The sequence below is a fragment of the Oncorhynchus kisutch genome, linkage group LG21 (genome assembly GCF_002021735.2).
Source record: "Oncorhynchus kisutch isolate 150728-3 linkage group LG21, Okis_V2, whole genome shotgun sequence".
Classification (NCBI taxonomy): Eukaryota; Metazoa; Chordata; class Actinopteri; order Salmoniformes; family Salmonidae; genus Oncorhynchus; species Oncorhynchus kisutch.
The window spans coordinates 46977778-47000589 of NC_034194.2; the positions used below are offsets into that span (position 1 = coordinate 46977778).

General features: G+C 41.7%; 2 protein-coding genes across 6 annotated transcripts in view; both read right to left on the reverse strand.

Annotated features, from left to right (window-relative positions):
• mapre3b (microtubule-associated protein, RP/EB family, member 3b) overlaps nt 1–3222 on the reverse strand; it is an 85415-nt gene extending 82193 nt beyond the window's left edge. For all 4 annotated transcript variants that reach the window (XM_031800680.1, XM_031800682.1, XM_031800681.1 and 1 more), the window contains exon 1: nt 2683–3222. In XM_031800680.1, the coding sequence (XP_031656540.1) occupies nt 2683–2744 (62 nt within the window). In that variant the 5' untranslated portion in view covers nt 2745–3222. The remainder of the gene's footprint in view (nt 1–2682) is intronic.
• Nucleotides 3223–3839: 617 nt separating this feature from the next.
• The window catches only part of LOC109886035 (kinesin-like protein KIF3C), a 40186-nt gene continuing 21213 nt past the window's right edge, over nt 3840–22812 (reverse strand). Inside the window, exons 4-8 of one of the 2 annotated variants that reach the window (XM_031800687.1) lie at nt 21378–21496; nt 20896–21012; nt 4405–4513; nt 4134–4291; nt 3840–4054 (exon numbers count right to left, since the gene is read on the reverse strand). In XM_031800687.1, the coding sequence (XP_031656547.1) occupies nt 3967–4054; nt 4134–4291; nt 4405–4513; nt 20896–21012; nt 21378–21496 (591 nt within the window). In that variant the 3' untranslated portion in view covers nt 3840–3966. Of the gene's footprint in view, nt 4055–4133; nt 4292–4404; nt 4514–20889; nt 21013–21377; nt 21497–22812 lie in introns of both variants that reach the window. The other variant, XM_031800686.1, reaches the window with a different exon arrangement.

Sequence of the window (22812 nt, forward strand, 5' to 3'; positions counted from 1 at the left end):
ACTTCAAACTCGAGCCATCCAACATGTCAGTTCATGCTGTGAGAGCTCTTGATAGGTTGGAGGAGGTCCTCTGCAAGTTGTCATAATTATTGTGTAAGTCTATGGAAGGGGGTGAGAACCTTGAGCTTCCTAGGTTTTGTATTGTAGTCAATATACCCAGAGGAGGATGGAAGCTAGCTGTCCTCCGGCTACACCATGGTGCTAGCCAAGAAGGTGCTGTTGAAGCAACTGTAGATCTTCATGGTAAAACAGTGTGATTTAATAAATGATTTGGTGACGTGAATATATTTAGTACAGTTTTATCTAAAAAGAAATACACTGCTCCAAAAAATTAAGGGAACACTAAAATAACACATCCTAGATCTGAATGAATGAAACATTCTTATTAAATACTTTTTTCTTTACATAGTTGAATGTGCTGACAACAAAATCACACAGAAATTATCAATGGAAATCAAATTTATCAACCCATGGAGGTCTGGATTTGGAGTCACACTCAAAATTAAAGTGGAAAACCACACTACAGGCTGATCCAACTTTGATGTTATGTCCTTAAAACAAGTCAAAATGAGGCTCAGTAGTGTGTGTGGCCTCCACGTGCCTGTATGACCTCCCTACAACGCCTGGGCATGCTCCTGATGAGGTAGCGGAATGTCTCCTGAGAGATCTCCTCCCAGACCTGGACAGTCTGTGGTGCAGTCTGTGGTGCAACGTGGCGTTGGTGGATGGAGCGAGACATGATGTCCCAGATGTGCTCAATTGGATTCAGGTCTGGGGAACGGGCGGGCCAGTCCATAGCATCAATGCCTTCCTCTTGCAGGAACTGCTGACACACTCCAGCCAGCTCTAGCATTGTCTTGCATTAGGAGGAACCCAGGGCCAATCGCACCAGCATATGGTCTCACAAGGGGTCTGAGGATCTCATCTCTGTACCTAATGGCAGTCAGGCTACCTCTGGCGAGTACATGGAGGGCTGTGCGGCCCCCCAAAGAAATGCCACCCCACACCATGACTTACCCACCGCCAAACCGGTCATGCTGGAGGATGTTGCAGGCAGCAGAACGTTCTCCACGGCGTCTCCAGACTGTCACGTCTGTCACGTGCTCAGTGTGAACCTGCTTTCATCTGTGAAGAGCACAAGGCGCCAGTGGCGAATTTGCCAATATTGGTGTTCTCTGGCAAATGCCAAACGTCTTGCACGGTGTTGGGCTGTAAGCACAACCCCCACTTGTGGACGTCGGGCCCTCATACCACCCTCCTGGAGTCTGTTTCTGACCATTTGAGCAGACACATGCACATTTGTGGCCTGCTGGAGGTCATTTTGCAGGGCTCTGGCAGTGCTCCTCCTGCTCCTCCTTGCACAAAGGCGGAGGTAGCGGTTCTGCTGCTGGGTTGTTGCCCTCCTACGGCCTCCTCCACGTCTCCTTATGTACTGGCCTCTCTCCTGGTAGCGCCTCCATGCTCTGGACACTACGCTGACAGACACCGCAAACCTTCTTGTCACAGCTCGCATTGATGTGCCATCCTGGATGAGCTGCACTACCTGAGCCACTTGTGTGGGTTGTAGACTCCGTCTCATGCTACCACTAGAGTGAAAGCACCGCCAGCATTCAAAAGTGACCAAAACATCAGCCAGGAAGCATAGGAACTGAGAAGTGGTCTGTGGTCCCCACCTGCAGAACCACTCCTATAATTGGGGGTGTCTTGCTAATTGCCTATAGTTTCCACCTGTTGTCTTCCATTTGCACAACAGCATGTGAAATGTATTGTCAATCAGTGTTGCTTCCTAAGTGGACAGGTTGATTTCACAGAAGTGTGATTGACTTGGAGTTACATTGTGTTGTTTAAGTGTTCCCTTAATTTTTTTGAGCAGTGTACTTGTATACATTTTATATATATATATATGAAATTCACTGAGGAGGATGGTCCTCCCCCTCCTCTGAGGAGCCTCCACTGACGTACACATATGCCAATAAAAACACATGCCATGCCCCCCACCCCACATAGATGCAACCATATCCACCCCACTTCTCCCTCTCTCCCCACATTGCCGTACCTCCACCTCCCCCCCTTCTCACCTGATCTCTCAGTTTTAGTCAACTTAGCTGAAAAGATGCTCAGAACACATTGTAGTTCCACATCAATAACTCACCACTGAACAATGTTGTGGACCTCATCAATATCCATTCCACATCAATAACTTACCACTGAACCATGTTGTGGACCTCATCAATATCCATTCCACATCAATAACTCACCACTGAACCATGTTGTGGACCTCATCAACATCCATTCCACATCAATAACTCACCACTGAACCATGTTGTGGACCTCATCAATATCCATTCCACATCAATAACTTACCACTGAACCATGTTGTGGACCTCATCAATATCCATTCCACATCAATAACTCAGCACTGAACCATGTTGTGGACCTCATCAATATCCATTCCACATCAATAACTTATCACTGAACCATGTTGTGGACCTCATCAACATCCATTCCACATCAATAACTCACCACTGAACCATGTTGTGGACCTCATCAACATCCATTCCACATCAATAACTTACCACTGAACCATGTTGTGGACCTCATCAATATCCATTCCACATCAATAACTCACCACTGAACCATGTTGTGGACCTCATCAACATCCATTCCACATCAATAACTTACCACTGAACCATGTTCCAATGTGATGCTCGCGGAACAATGATGTTTGAAGTAGGCATCAGCATTTCTCTGAGCCAAGAAAAGTTTCATGGGTTCCACCATCTCACTTTGATCCGGTATGCGGCAGCGAGTTGAGAGTTCAGAACACGAACCTGATCTTTGATTATTGAAATCAGAGGAGAAACTACTAGTACCATCAATCATCTCGTTTCTTTAGTTCAGTGTTCATAGCCTGTCGGTAGACAGGCCATAACGTCTCGTTTCTTTAGTTCAGTGTTCATAGCCTGTAGGTAGACAGGCCGTAACGTGTCGTTTCTTTAGTTCAGTGTTCATAGCCTGTAGGTAGACAGGCCGTAACGTCTCGTTTCTTTAGTTCAGTGTTCATAGCCTGTAGGTAGACAGGCCATTATGTCTCGTTTCTTTAGTTCAGTGTTCATAGCCTGTAGGGAGGGAAGGAGATGTGTAGAAGTAGGAAGGGAAAGGGAGAGGTATGGAAGGGAGAAGGAGAGATATGGAAGGGAGAAGGAGAGATATGGAGAGGGAGAGATATGGAAGGGAGAAGGAGAGATATGGAGAGGGAGAGATATGGAAGGGAGAGGGAGAGATATGGAAGGGAGAGGGAGAGATATGGAGAGGGAGATATGGAGAGGGAGGGGGAGATATGGAGAGGGAGAGAGGGAGAGAGAGAGATGGAAGGGAGAGGGAGAGATATGGAAGACAGATATGGAGAGCGAGAGATATGGAAGGGAGAGGGAGATATGGAGAGGGAGAGATATGGAAGGGAGAGGGAGAGATATGGAAGGGAGAGGGAGAGATATGGAAGGGAGAGGGAGATATGGAGAGGGAGAGATATGGAAGGGAGAGGGAGAGATATGGAAGGGAGAGGGAGAGATATGGAAGGGAGAGGGAGATATGGAAGGGAGGGAGAGATATGGAAGGGAGGGAGAGATATGGAAGGGAGGGAGAGATATGGAAGGGAGGGAGAGATATGGAAGGGAGGGAGATATATGGAAGGGAGAGGGAGAGATATGGAAGGGAGAGGGAGAGATATGGAAGGGAGAGATATGGAAGGGAGAGGGAGAGAAATGGAAGGGAGGGAGAGATATGGAAGGGAGGGAGAGATATGGAAGGGAGGGAGAGATATGGAAGGGAGAGGGAGAGATATGGAGAGGGAGAGATGGAAAGGAGATATGGAAGGGAGAGGGAGAGATATGGAGAAGGAGAGAGAGAAATATGGAAAGGAGAGAGAGAGATATGGAAGGGATAGGTAGTGAGGTAGGCTGCTCTTCACTGGGCGGCAGTGGGCGTGGCTGTAGAATGGGTTGCCAGGGAAACGGTGGAGGTGGAGGAAGTGATGGCTCGCGGGGTCTGACACCTGGAACAGGAAGAAGATATGACATCACACAAGGACAGGTTAAGAGACACGTGATCTGGCGGAGGTGTGTGTGTCTCACCAGGATCGTGACATGCGGACACGTGCAGCTCGCTCCCTGTGGGGAACGTTGTCTGTTGGGTAGGGGCTATAATTAGGCCCCACCTCCGATGGCCGGTGGTCCAATGAGACAGTGGTGGGATGAGTCATGTCCAGCTCCAGGAACATGATGTTCTCAGCCTACACACACACACACACACAGAAGCATAGAGGAGGAAACAAAGCTTTTTTTTAAAGCATTGGGTTACATAACTACAGAGCATATTCACTCTCCCTATCACACACACACTTACCCGGTATCTGGAGTGAGCTCCCATCGCTAAGGAGACCAGTGCGTACTGGCTGATTGGTCGTTTGTATCCGACTGCAGAAGCCGGCCTCTTCTTCATCTGGCTGAACTGACTGAGAGAGGGAGAGAGACAGAGAGAAAATAATAAACCTTTATTTCATTCCACATATCACATTAAAGTCTAGAAAGAGTTCAACATTTCAGAGGTCACAAATACAAGGACAGATACAGAAAGCACCTTGTTCTCCATACAGCTAGACTGACCATACCAGCTGAAACAGAGCAGTACCTTCTCCTCCACACAGCTAGACTGACCATACCAGCTGAAACAGAGCAGTACCTTCTCCATACAGCTAGACTGACCATACCAGCTGAAACAGAGCAGTACCTTCTCCATACAGCTAGACTGACCATACCAGCTGAAACAGAGCAGTACCTTCTCCTCCACACAGCTAGACTGACCATACCAGCTGAAACAGAGCAGTACCTTCTCCATACAGCTAGACTGACCATAACAGCTGAAACAGAGCAGTACCTTCTCCAGACAGCTAGACTGACCATACCAGCTGAAACAGAGCAGTACCTCGCTAGCTGGTTTTGGACAGGCCAGCAATCTGAAGGCCACATACTGGTAGCCTATGTACCGGTAGCCTGTGTACTGGTAGGCTGTGTGCCGGTAGTCTGTGTACCGGTAGCCTAAGTGCATGGCTGAGATCTATCAGTGCACAAGCTTACTCTTATCACCAAGGCTTTTCAAGCGTGAGACAGAGATACACACAGACAGACAGATAGACACAGATACACAAAGACAGACAGACAGACACACACATACAGATAGACACAGATACACATATACTACAGATACAGATAGAGACACTACAGATAGAGACACTACAGAAACAGACACTACAGATACAGACACTACAGATACAGACACAGACACTACAGATACAGATACAGACACTACAGATACAGACACTACAGATACAGACACTACAGATACAGACACTACAGATACAGACACTACAGATACAGATACTACAGATACAGACACTACAGATACAGACACTACAGATACAGACACTACAGATACAGACACTACAGATACAGACACTACAGATACAGACACTACAGATACAGACACTACAGATACAGACACTACATATATAGATATAGACACTACAGACACAGACACAGACACATACACTACAGATACAGACACTACAGATACAGACACTACAGATACAGATACAGACACTACAGATACAGATACTACAGATACAGACACTACAGATACACATACAGATACAGATACAGACACTACAGATACAGATACAGACACTACAGATACAGATACAGATACAGACACTACAGATACAGACACTACAGATAGAGACACTACAGATACAGATACAGACACTACAGACACTACAGATACAGATACAGACACTACAGATACAGATACAGACACTACAGATACAGACACTACAGATACAGACACTACAGATACAGACACTACAGATACAGATACTACAGATACAGATACAGACACTACAGATACAGACACTACAGATACAGACACTACAGATACAGATACAGATACAGACACTACACATACAGATACAGACACTACAGATACAGATATATACACTACAGATACAGACACTACAGATACAGATACAGACACTACAGATACAGACACTACACATACAGATACAGACACTACAGATACAGATACAGACACAGACACTACAGATACAGACACTACAGATACAGATATAGACACTACAGATACAGACACTACACATACAGATACAGACACTACAGATGCAGATACAGACACTACAGATACAGACACAGACACCACAGATACAGATACAGACACTACAGATACAGACACAGATACTACAGATACAGACACTACAGATACAGACACTACAGATACAGATATAGACACTACAGATACAGACACTACACATACAGATACAGACACTACAGATACAGATACAGACACTACAGATACAGACACTACAGATACACACTACAGATACTACAGATACTGACACTACAGATACAGACACAACAGAAACAGATACAGACACTACAGATACTACAGATACAGATACAGACACTACAGACACTACAGATACAGATACAGACACTACAGATACTAAAGATACAGACACTACAGATACTAAAGATACAGACACTACAGATAGACACTACAGATACTAAAGATACAGACACTACACATACAGACACTACAGATACAGACACTACAGATACTACAGATACAGACACTACAGATACTAAAGATACAGACACTAAAGATACAGACACTACAGATACTACAGATAGACACTACAGATACAGACACTACAGATACAGACACTACAGAAACTAAAGATACAGACACTACAGATACAGACACTACAGATACTAAAGATACAGACACTAAAGATACAGACACAACAGCTACAGATACAGACACTACAGATACAGACACTACAGATACAGACACTACAGATACAGATAGAGACACTACAGATACAGACACTACAGATACAGACACTACAGATACAGACACTACAGATACTAAAGATACAGACACTACAGATACAGACACTACAGATACAGACACTACAGATACAGACACTACAGATACAGACACAACAGCTACAGATACAGACACTACAGCTACAGATACAGACACTACAGATACTACAGATACAGACACTACAGATACAGATACAGACACTACAGATACAGACACTACAGATACAGACACTACAGATAGAGATACTACAGATACATACACTACAGATACAGATACTACAGATACAGACACTACAGATACTAAAGATACAGACACTACAGATACAGCCACAGACACTACAGATACAGACACAGACACTACAGATACAGACACTACAGATACAGACACTACAGATACAGACACTACAGATACAGATACAGACACTACAGATACAGATACTACAGATACAGATACTACAGATACAGACACTACAGATACAGACACTACAGATACAGACACTACAGATACAGACACTACAGATACAGACACTACAGATACTAAAGATACAGATACAGACACTACAGATACAGACACTACAGATACAGACACTACAGATACAGACACTACAGATACAGACACTACATATACTAAAGATACAGATACAGACACTACAGATACAGACACTACAGATACAGATACAGACACTACAGATACAGATACTACAGATACAGATACTACAGATACAGATACAGACACTACAGATACAGACACTACAGATACAGACACTACAGATACAGACACTACAGATACAGACACTACAGATACAGACACAGACACTACAGACACTACAGATACAGATACAGACACTACAGATACAGATACAGACACTACAGATACAGACACTACAGATACAGACACTACAGATACAGACACTACAGATACAGATACAGACACTACAGATACAGATACTACAGATACAGATACTACAGATACAGACACTACAGATACAGATACTACAGATACAGATACAGACACTACAGATACAGATACAGACACTACAGATACAGACACTACAGATACAGATACAGATACAGACACTACAGATACAGATACTACAGATACAGATACAGACACTACAGATAGACACTACAGATACACACTACAGATACTACAGATACAGACACTACAGATACAGACACTACAGATACAGACACTACAGATACAGACACTACAGATACAGATACTACAGATACAGACACTACAGACACTACAGATACAGACACTACAGATACAGATACAGACACTACAGATACAGATACTACAGATACAGATACAGATACTACAGATACAGATACTACAGATACAGACACTACAGATTCAGACACTACAGATACAGATACTACAGATACAGACACTACAGATACAGACACTACAGATACAGACATAGACACTACAGATACAGACACTACAGATACAGATACAGACACTACAGATACAGATACTACAGATACAGACACTACAGATACAGACACTACAGATGCAGATACAGATACTACAGATACAGATACAGACACTACAGATACAGACACTACAGATACAGACACTACAGATACAGATACAGACACTACAGATACAGACACTACAGATACAGACACTACAGATACAGACACTACAGATACAGATACTACAGATACAGATACAGACACTACAGATACAGATACAGACACTAGAGATACAGACACTATAGATACAGACACTACAGATACAGATACAGACACTACAGATACAGACACTACAGATACAGACACTACAGATACAGATACTACAGATACAGATACAGCCACTACAGATACAGACACTACAGATACAGACACTACAGATACAGATACTAAATATAAAGACACTACAGATACAGACATAGACACTACAGATACAGACACTACAGATACAGACACTACAGAATACAGATACAGATACAGACACTACAGATACAGACACTACAGATACAGACACTACAGATACAGATACTACAGATACAGACACTACAGATACAGACACTACAGATAGAGACACTACAGATACAGATACTACAGATACAGACACAGACACTACAGATACAGACACAGACACTACAGATACTAAAGATACAGGCACTACAGATACAGACACAGACACTACAGATACAGACACAGACACTACAGATACAGACACTACAGATACAGACACAGACACTACAGATACAGACACTACAGATACTACAGATACAGACACTACAGATACAGATACAGACACTACAGATACTACAGATACAGACACTACAGATACAGACACTACAGATACAGACACTACAGATACAGACACTACATATACAGACACTACAGATACAGACACTACAGATACAGACACTACAGATACTAAAGATACAGATACAGACACTACAGATACAGACACTACAGATACAGACACTACAGATACAGACACTACAGATACAGACACTACAGATACTAAGATACAGATACAGACACTACAGATACAGACACTACAGATACAGATACAGACACTACAGATACAGATACTACAGATACAGATACAGACACTACAGATACAGATACTACAGATACAGATACTACAGATACAGATACAGACACTACAGATACAGACACTACAGATACAGACACTACAGATACAGATACTACAGATACAGATACAGACACTACAGATACAGATACTACAGATACAGATACAGACACTACAGATACAGACACTACAGATACAGACACTACAGATACCGACACAGACACTACAGACACTATAGATACAGATACAGACACTACAGATACAGATACAGACACAGACACTACAGATACAGACACTACAGATACAGATACAGACACTACAGATACAGATACTACAGATACAGATACTACAGATACAGATACAGACACTACGATACAGACACTACAGACACTACAGATACAGACACTACAGATACAGATACTACAGATACAGATACAGACACTACAGATACAGATACTACAGATACAGATACAGGCACTACAGATAGACACTACAGATACACACTACAGATACTACAGATACAGACACTACAGATACAGACACTACAGATACAGATACTACAGATACAGACACTACAGACACTACAGATACAGACACTACAGATACAGATACAGACACTACAGATACAGATACTACAGATACAGATACAGATACTACAGATACAGATACTACAGATACAGACACTACAGATACAGACACTACAGATACAGATACAGACACTACAGATTCAGACACTACAGATACAGATACTACAGATACAGACACTACAGATACAGACACTACAGATACAGACACTACAGATACAGACACTACAGATACAGATACAGACACTACAGATACAGATACTACAGATACAGACACTACAGATACAGATATAGACACTACAGATACAGATACAGACACTACAGATACAGATACTACAGATACAGATACTACAGATACAGACACTACAGATACAGACACTACAGATACAGATACTAAATATAAAGACACTACAGATACAGACACTACAGATACAGACACTACAGATACAGACACTACAGATACAGACACTACAGATACAGACACTACAGATACAGATACAGACACTACAGATACAGACACTACAGATACAGACACTACAGATACAGACACTACAGATACAGACACTACAGATACAGACACTACAGATACAGACACTACAGATACAGACACTACAGATACAGACACTACAGATACAGATACTACAGATACAGACACTACAGATACAGATACTACAGATACAGACACTACAGATACAGACACTACAGATACAGACACTACAGATAGAGACACTACAGATACAGATACTACAGATACAGACACAGACACTACAGATACAGACACAGACACTACAGATACTAAAGATACAGGCACTACAGATACAGACACAGACACTACAGATACAGACACAGACACTACAGATACAGACACAGACACTACAGACACTACAGATACAGACACTACAGATACAGACACTACAGGTACAGATACAGACACTACAGATACAGATACTACAGATACAGACACTACAGACACAGACACTACAGATACAGATACTACAGATACAGACACTACAGATACAGATACTACAGATACAGATACAGACACTACAGATACTACAGATACAGACACTACAGATACAGATACAGACACTACAGATACAGACACTACAGATACAGACACTACAGATACAGATACTACAGATACAGATACAGACACTACAGATACAGATACAGACACTACAGATACAGATACAGACACTACAGATACAGACACTACAGATACTAAATATACAGACACTACAGATACAGACACAGACACTACAGATACAGATACAGACACTACAGATACAGATACAGACACTACAGATACAGATACAGACACTACAGATACAGACACTACAGATACTAAATATACAGACACTACAGATACAGACACAGACACTACAGATACAGATACAGACACTACAGATACAGATACAGACACTACAGATACAGATACAGACACTACAGATACAGACACTACAGATACAGACACTACAGATACAGACACTACAGATACAGATACAGACACTACAGATACTAAAGATACAGACACTACAGACACTACATATACAGACACTACAGATACTAAAGATACAGACACTACAGACACTAACTATACAGATACAGACACTACAGATACAGATACAGACACTACAGATACAGATACTAAATATAAAGACACTACAGATACAGACACTACAGATACTAAAGATACAGACACTACAGATACTAAAGATACAGACACTACAGACACTACATATACAGACACTACAGATACTAAAGATACAGACACTACAGACACTAACTATACAGATACAGACACTACAGATACAGACACAGACACTACAGATACAGACACTACAGATACAGACACTACAGATACAGACACTACAGATACAGACACAGACACTACAGATACAGACACTACAGATACAGATACTACAGATACAGACACTACAGATACAGATACAGACACTACAGATACAGACACTACAGATACAGACACAGACACTACAGATACAGACACTACAGATACAGACACTACAGATACAGATACAGACACTACAGATACTACAGATACAGATACAGACACTACAGACACTACAGATACAGATACAGACACTACAGATACAAATACTAAAGATACAGACACTACAGACACTACAGATACAGATACAGACACTACAGACACTACAGATACTATAGATACAGACACTATAGATACAGACACTACAGATACAGACACTACAGATGCAGATACAGACACTACAGATACAGATACAGACACTACAGATACAGATACAGACACTACAGATACAGATACAGACACTACAGATACAGACACTACAGATACAGACACTACAGATGCAGATACAGACACTACAGATACAGATACTACAGATACAGATACAGACACTACAGATACAGATACAGACAGTACAGATACAGACAGTACAGATACAGACACTACAGATACAGACACTACAGATACAGACACTACAGATACAGACACTACAGATACAGATACAGACACTACAGATACAGACACTACAGATACAGACACTACAGATACAGACACTACAGATACAGACACTACAGATACAGACACTACAGATACTACAGATACAGATACTAAAGTGTACCAAACTCACTAAAAGTGGCAGTAATAAAGCCTCTCTTGGAAAAGCCAAACCTTGACCCAGAAAATATAAAAACTATCGGCCTATATCGAATCTTCCATTCCTCTCAACATTTTTTGAAAAGGCTGTTGCGCCACAACTCACTGCCTTCCTGAAGACAAACAATGTATACGAAATGCTTCAGTCTGGTTTTAGACCCCATCATAGCACTGAGACTGCACTTGTGAAGGTGGTAAATGACCTTTTAATGGCATCAGACCGAGGCTCTGCATCTGTCCTCGTGCTCCTAGACCTTAGTGCTGCTTTTGATACCATGGATCACCACATTCTTTTGGAGAGATTGGAAACCCAAATTGGTCTCCACGGACAAGTTCTGGCCTGGTTTAGATCTTATCTGTCGGAAAGATATCAGTTTGTCTCTGTGAATGGTTTGTCCTCTGACAAATCAACTGTACATTTCGGTGTTCCTCAAGGTTCCGTTTTAGGACCACTATTGTTTTCACTATATATTTTACCTCTTGGGGATGTCATTCGAAAACATAATGTTAACTTTCACTGCTATGCGGATGACACACAGCTGTACATTTCAATGAAACATGGTGAAGCCCCAAAATTGCCCTCGCTAGAAGCATGTGTTTCAGACATAAGAAAGTGGATGGCTGCAAACATTCTACTTTTAAACTCGGACAAAACAGAGATGCTTGTTCTAGGTCCCAAGAAACAAAGAGATCTTCTGTTGAATCTGACAATTAATCTTAATGGTTGTACAGTCGTCTCAAATAAAATTGTGAAGGACCTCGCCGTTACTCTGGACCCTGATCTCTCTTTTGAAGAACATATCAAGACCATTTCAAGGACAGCTTTTTTCCATCTACGTAACATTGCAAAAACCAGAAACTTTCTGTCCAAAAATGATGCAGAAAAATTAATCCATGCTTTTGTCACTTCTAGGTTAGACTACTGCAGACTACTGCAGACTACTTTCCGGCTACCCGGATAAAGCACTAAATAAACTTCAGTTAGTGCTAAATATGGCTGCTAGAATCCTGACTAGAACCAAAAAATGTGATCATATTACTCCAGTGCTAGCCTCCCTACACTGGCTTCCTGTCAAAGCAAGGGCTGATTTCAAGGTTTTACTGCTAACCTACAAAGCATTACATGGGCTTGCTCCTACCTATCTCTCTGATTTGGTCCTGCCGTACATACCTACACGTACGCTACGGTCACAAGACGCAGGCCTCCTAATTGTCCCTAGAATTTCTAAACAAACAGCTGGAGGCAGGGCTTTCTCCTATATAGCTCCATTTTTATGGAACGGTCTGCCTACCAATGTCAGAGACGCAAACTCGGTCTCAACCTTTAAGTCTTTACTGAAGACTCATCTCTTCAGTGGGTCATATGATTGAGTGTAGTCTGGCCCAGGAGTGGGAATGTGAACGGAAAGGCTCTGGAGCAACGAACCGCCCTTGCTGTCTCTGCCTGGCCGGTTCCCCTCTTTCCACTGGGATTCTCTGCCTCTAACCCTATTACAGGGGCTGAGTCACTGGCTTACTGGGGCTCTCTCATACCGTCCCTGGGAGGGGTGTGTCACCTGAGTGGGTTGAGTCACTGATGTGATCATCCTGTCTGGGTTGGCGCCCCCCCTTGGGTTGTGCCGTGGCGGAGATCTTTGTGGGCTATACTCAGCCTTGTCTCAGGATGGTAAGTTGGTGGTTGAAGATATCCCTCTAGTGGTGTGGGGGCTGTGCTTTGGCAAAGTTGGTGGGGTTATATCCTTCCTGTTTGGCCCTGTCTGGGGGTGTCCTCGGATGGGGCCACAGTGTCTCCTGACCCCTCCTGTCTCAGCCTCCAGTATTTATGCTGCAGTAGTTTATGTGTCGGGGGCTAGGGTCAGTTTGTTATATCTGGAGTACTTCTCCTGTCCTATTCGGTGTCCTATGCGAATTTAAGTATGCTCTCTCTAATTCTCTCTTTCTCTCTTGCGAATTCTCTCTCTCTGAGGACCTGAGCCCTAGGACCATGCCCCAGGACTACCTGACATGATGACTCCTTGCTGTCCCCAGTCCACCTGACCGTGCTGCTGCTCCAGTTTCAACTGTTCTGCCTTATTATTATTGGACCATGCTGGTCATTTATTAACATTTGAACATCTTGGCCATGTTCTGTTATAATAGCCACCCGGCACAGCCAGAAGAGGACTGGCCACCCCACATAGCCTGGTTCCTCTCTAGGTTTCTTCCTAGGTTTTGGCCTTTCTAGGGAGTTTTTCCTAGCCACCGTGCTTCTAGACCTGCTGTTTGTGGTTTTAGGCTGCGTTTCTGTACAGCACTTTGAGATATCAGCTGATGTACGAAGGGCTACATAAATACATTTGATTTGATTTGATTTAAAGATACAGACACTACAGATACTAAAGATAGAGACACTACAGATAGACACTACAGATAGAGACACTACAGATAGAGACACTACAGATAGAGACACTACAGATAGAGACACTACAGATAGAGACACTACAGATAGAGACACTACATATAGAGACACTACAGATAGAGACACTACAGATACAGATACAGACACTACAGATACAGATACAGACACTACAGATACTACAGATACAGATACAGACACTACAGATACAGACACAGACACTACAGATACAGATAGAGACACTACAGATACAGATACAGACACTACAGTTACAGACACTACAGATACAGACACTACAGATACAGACACTACAGATACAGATACAGACACTACAGATACAGATACAGACACTACAGATACAGATACAGACACTACAGATACAGACACAGACACTACAGATACAGATACAGACACTACAGATACAGATACAGACAATACAGATACAGACACTACAGATACAGACACTACAGATACAGACACTACAGATACAGACACTACAGATACAGATACAGACACTACAGATACAGATACAGATACAGACACTACAGATACAGATACAGACACTACAGATACAGATACAGACACTACAGATACAGACACTACAGATAGAGACACTACAGATAGAGACACTACAGATACTACAGATGCAGACACTACAGATACTACAGATACAGACACTACAGATACAGACACTACAGATAGAGACACTACAGATACAGATACAGACACTACAGATATAGATACAGACACTACAGATAGAGACACTACAGATAGAGACACTACAGATACAGATACAGACACTACAGATACAGATACAGACACTACAGATACAGACACTACAGATACAGACACTACAGATACAGACACTACAGATACAGATACAGATACAGATAGAGACACTACAGATACAGATACAGATAGAGACACTACAGATACAGACACTACAGATACAGACACCACAGATACAGACACTACAGATACAGATACAGATACAGATACAGACACTACAGATACAGACACTACAGATACAGACACTACAGATACAGATACAGATACAGATAGAGACACTACAGATACAGACACTACAGATACAGACACTACAGATACAGATACAGATACAGATAGAGACACTACAGATACAGATACAGATAGACACTACAGATACAGACACTACAGATACAGACACCACAGATACAGACACTACAGATACAGATACAGATACAGATACAGACACTACAGATACAGACACTACAGATACAGACACTACAGATACAGATACAGATACAGATAGAGACACTACAGATACAGATACAGATAGAGACACTACAGATACAGATACAGATACAGATAGAGACACTACAGATAGAGACACTACAGATAGAGACACTACAGATAGAGACACTACAGATACAGACACTACAGATACAGATACAGATACAGATAGACACTACAGATACAGATACAGATAGAGACACTACAGATACAGATACAGATACAGATAGAGACACTACAGATACAGATACAGATAGAGACACTACAGATACAGATACAGATACAGATAGAGACACTACAGATAGAGACACTACAGATAGAGACACTACAGATAGAGACACTACAGATACAGACACTACAGATACAGACACTACAGATACAGATAGACACTACAGATACAGATACAGATAGAGACACTACAGATACAGATACAGATACAGATAGAGACACTACAGATAGAGACACTACAGATACAGATACAGATAGAGACACTACAGATACAGATACAGACACTACAGATAGAGACACTACAGATACAGATACAGATACAGATACAGACACTACAGATAGAGACACTACAGATAGAGATAGAGACACTACAGATACAGACACTACAGATAGAGACACTACATATAGAGACACTACAGATAGAGACACTACAGATAGAGATAGAGACACTACAGATACAGACACTACAGATAGAGACACTACAGATAGAGACACTACAGATAGAGACACTACAGATAGAGACACTACAGATACAGATAGAGACACTACAGATAGAGACACTACATATAGAGACACTACAGATACAGACACTACAGATACAGACACTACAGATACAGATACAGACACTACAGATACAGATAGAGACACTACAGATACAGACACTACAGATACAGATACAGATACAGACACTACAGATACAGATACAGATAGAGACACTACAGATACAGATACAGACACTACAGATACAGACACTACAGATAGAGACACTACAGATACAGATACAGACACTACAGATACAGGTACAGATAGAGACACTACAGATAGAGACACTACAGATACAGACACTACAGATACAGACACTACAGATAGAGACACTACAGATACAGACACTACAGGTACAGATACTACAGATACAGACACTACAGATAGAGACACTACAGATACAGATACAGACACTACAGATAGAGACACTACAGATACAGACACTACAGATACAGACACTACAGATACAGATACAGATAGAGACACTACAGATACAGATATAGACACTACAGATAGAGACACTACAGATACAGATAGAGACACTACAGATACAGATACAGACACTACAGATACAGACACTACAGATACAGATACAGATAGAGACACTACAGATACAGATACAGATACAGATAGAGACACTACAGATAGAGACACTACAGATAGAGACACTACAGATACAGACACTACAGATACAGACACTACAGATACAGATACAGATACAGATAGACACTACAGATACAGATACAGATAGAGACACTACAGATACAGATACAGATAGAGACACTACAGATAGAGACACTACAGATACAGATACAGATAGAGACACTACAGATACAGATACAGACACTACAGATAGAGACACTACAGATACAGATACAGATACAGATACAGACACTACAGATAGAGACACTACAGATAGAGATAGAGACACTACAGATACAGACACTACAGATAGAGACACTACATATAGAGACACTACAGATAGAGACACTACAGATAGAGATAGAGACACTACAGATACAGACACTACAGATAGAGACACTACAGATAGAGACACTACAGATAGAGACACTACAGATAGAGACACTACAGATACAGATAGATACACTACAGATAGAGACACTACATATAGAGACACTACAGATACAGACACTACAGATACAGACACTACAGATACAGATACAGACACTACAGATACAGATAGAGACACTACAGATACAGACACTACAGATACAGATACAGATAGAGACACTACAGATACAGATACAGATACAGACACTACAGATACAGACACTACAGATAGAGACACTACAGATACAGATACAGACACTACAGATACAGATACAGATAGAGACACTACAGATAGAGACACTACAGATACAGACACTACAGATACAGACACTACAGATAGAGACACTACAGATACAGACACTACAGGTACAGATACTACAGATACAGACACTACAGATAGAGACACTACAGATACAGATACAGACACTACAGATAGAGACACTACAGATACAGACACTACAGATACAGACACTACAGATACAGATACAGATAGAGACACTACAGATACAGATATAGACACTACAGATAGAGACACTACAGATACAGATAGAGACACTACAGATACAGATACAGACACTACAGATACAGACACTACAGATACAGATACAGATAGAGACACTACAGATAGAGACACTACAGATACAGACACTACAGATACAGACACTACAGATAGAGACACTACAGATACAGACACTACAGGTACAGATACTACAGATACAGACACTACAGATAGAGACACTACAGATACAGATACAGACACTACAGATAGAGACACTACAGATACAGACACTACAGATAGAGACACTACAGATACAGATACAGACACTACAGATACAGACACTACAGATACAGATACAGATACAGACACTACAGATACAGACACTACAGATACAGACACTACAGATACAGACACTACAGATACAGATACAGATACAGATAGAGACACTACAGATACAGATACTACAGATAGAGACACTACAGATAGAGACACTACAGATAGAGATAGAGACACTACAGATACAGACACTACAGATAGAGACACTACAGATAGAGCCACTACAGATAGAGACACTACAGATACAGACACAGACACTACAGATAGAGACACTACAGATAGAGATAGAGACACTACAGATAGAGATAGAGACACTACAGATAGAGACACTACAGTTATAGATAGAGACACTATAGATAGAGACACTACAGATAGAGACACTACAGATAGAGACAGAGACACTACAGATAGAGACACTACAGATAGAGACACTACAGATAGAGACACTACAGATCAAATCAAATCAAATCAAATTTATTTATATAGCCCTTCGTACATCAGCTGATATCTCAAAGTGCTGTACAGAAACCCAGCCTAAAACCCCAAACAGCAAGCAATGCAGGTGGAGAAGCACGGATACAGATAGAGACACTACAGATAGAGACACTACATATAGAGACACTACAGATACAGACACTACAGATACAGACACTACAGATACAGATACAGACACTACAGATACAGACACTACAGATAGAGACACTACAGATACAGACACTACAGATAGAGACACAGACACTACAGATAGAGACACTACAGATAGAGACACTACAGATAGAGACACTACAGATAGAGACACTACAGATAGAGACACAGACACTACAGATAGAGACACTACAGATACAGACACTACAGATACAGACACTACAGATAGAGACACTACAGATAGAGACACTACAGATACAGACACAGACACTACAGATAGAGACACTACAGATAGAGACACTACAGATAGAGACACTACAGATACAGACACAGACACTACAGATAGAGACACTACAGATACAGACACTACAGATACAGACACTACAGATACAGACACTACAGATACAGACACTACAGATACAGATACAGACACTACAGATAGAGACACTACAGATACAGACACTACAGATACAGACACTACAGATAGAGACACTACAGATACAGACACTACAGATACAGATACAGACACTACAGATAGAGACACTACAGATACAGACACTACAGATACAGACACTACAGATACAGATACTACAGATACAGATACAGACACTACAGATAGAGACACTACAGATACAGACACTACAGATACAGACACTACAGATACAGACACTACAGATACAGATAGAGACACTACAGATACAGATACTACAGACACTACAGATACAGATACAGACACTACAGATACAGACACTACAGATACAGATACAGATACAGACACTACAGATAGACACTACAGATACAGACACTACAGATAGAGACACTACAGATACAGACACTACAGATACAGACACTACAGATACAGACACTACAGATACAGACACTACAGATACAGATACTACAGATACAGATACAGACACAGACACTACAGATAGAGACACTACAGATACAGACACTACAGATACAGACACTACAGATACAGACACTACAGATACAGATACAGACACAGACACTACAGATAGAGACACTACAGATAGAGACACTACAGATACAGACACAGACACTACAGATAGAGACACTACAGATAGAGACACTCCAGATACTAAAGATACAGACACTACAGATACAGACACAGACACACACCCACCCTGACCTCTCTGCAGGGACGAGGGGTATGAACTTCCACTGGTCCTCCTCAGGGTCAAAGGTCAGTCTGTTCATGATCTTATTCTTCTCCTCCAGAGGAATGAAGTTCTCTATGATCAGATACCTACACAAACACACATACACACATTAATACACACACACATTAATACACAAACACACACACACACACACACATTAATACACAAACACACACACACACATTAATATACACACACATTAATATACACACACATTAATACACACACACACACATTAATACACACACACACACACACAACACACATTAATATACACACATACACAAGCACACACGCACGCACACATTAATACACACACATACACATTAATACACACACACACGAAAGATAATATAATATACTGAATATGTGACTCAATTACTGACTGTACTCACATCACATGTGCGTGTGTGTGTGTGTTTATTAATGTGTGTGTGTGTGTTGGACTTACTTGAACTTGAGTTCTCTGGTGAGTTGGTTCTGCGTCTGCTCCAGCTCCTGTCGACTCCTGACGTGCTCATCATTAACATCCTGGATCTCAGCCTTCACACACTGCAGCTTAGCATAGAGCTACAACCAGTAGAACAGACACACTGCAGCTTAGCATAAAGCTACAACCAGTAGAACAGACACACTGCAGCTTAGCATAGAGCTACAACCAGTAGAACAGACACACTGCAGCTTAGCATAAAGCTACAACCAGTAGAACAGACACACTGCAGCTTAGCATAGAGCTACAACCAGTAGAACAGACATACTGCAGCTTAGTATAGAGCTACAACACAGTAGAACAGACATACTGCAGCTTAGCATAGAGCTACAACACAGTAGAACAGACACATTGCAGCTTAGCATAGAGCTACAACACAATAGAACAGACACACTGCAGCTTAGCATAGAGCTACAACCAGTAGAACAGACATACTGCAGCTTAGCATAGAGCTACAACACAGTAGAACAGACACACTGCAGCTTAGCATAGAGCTACAACACAGTAGAACTCTGTCCATTCCCCCAGCAGTCTGCCACCCTCTCATTGGTCCAGTAGAGAGGTCGTAGGTCATCATGCGGTGTCGGAACACGGGCCAGGTTAGCGTAAGGGTTCATGGATGAATGTTTATCTCAAGTTCAGTAGTCATGTGACCTGCAGTCAGGATGTGTGATGTCATATCTGGGATGTGATTACCTTTAACCAGCATGCTAACAGCTAACTGATGTTATCCCACAGAGATGGATAGAGTCCTTTAGCGGCCAAAAGCCAGTTTTAGCATGGGCAGTACCATTGAGGACTTTCACCATTTTGAAGTAGTCAACTGGGTGGGACTTTCTATGGGTTAAGGAAGGATCACATGAATCCGTCATGGTATGATCAGCCAATGAATTCAACTGTGGCCTGGGGTTTGATCCAAGGCTGTGTCACAACCGGTCGTGACCGGGAGTCCCATAGGGCGGCACACAATTGGCCCAGTGTTGTCCGGGTTAGGGGAGGGTTTGGCCGGCGGGGCTTTACTTGGCTATTCTAAGGTATCTTAGTCACTTAATAATGTTAACATATCTTGCATTACTCATCTCATATGTATATACTGTATTTTATACTATTCTACTGTATCTTAGTCCGTTCCGCTCTGACATCGCTCGTCTATACGCACAGTTGAAGTCGGAAGTTTACATACACCTTAGCCAAATACATTTCACAATTCCTGACATTTAATCCTTGTAATAATTCCCTGACTTAGGTCAGTTAGTATCACCACTTTATTTTAAGAATGTGAAATGTCAGAATAATAGTAGAGAGAATGATTTATTTCAGCTTTTATTTCTTTCATCACATTCCCAGTGGGTCAGAAGTTCACATACACTCAATTAGTATTTGGTAGCATTGCCTT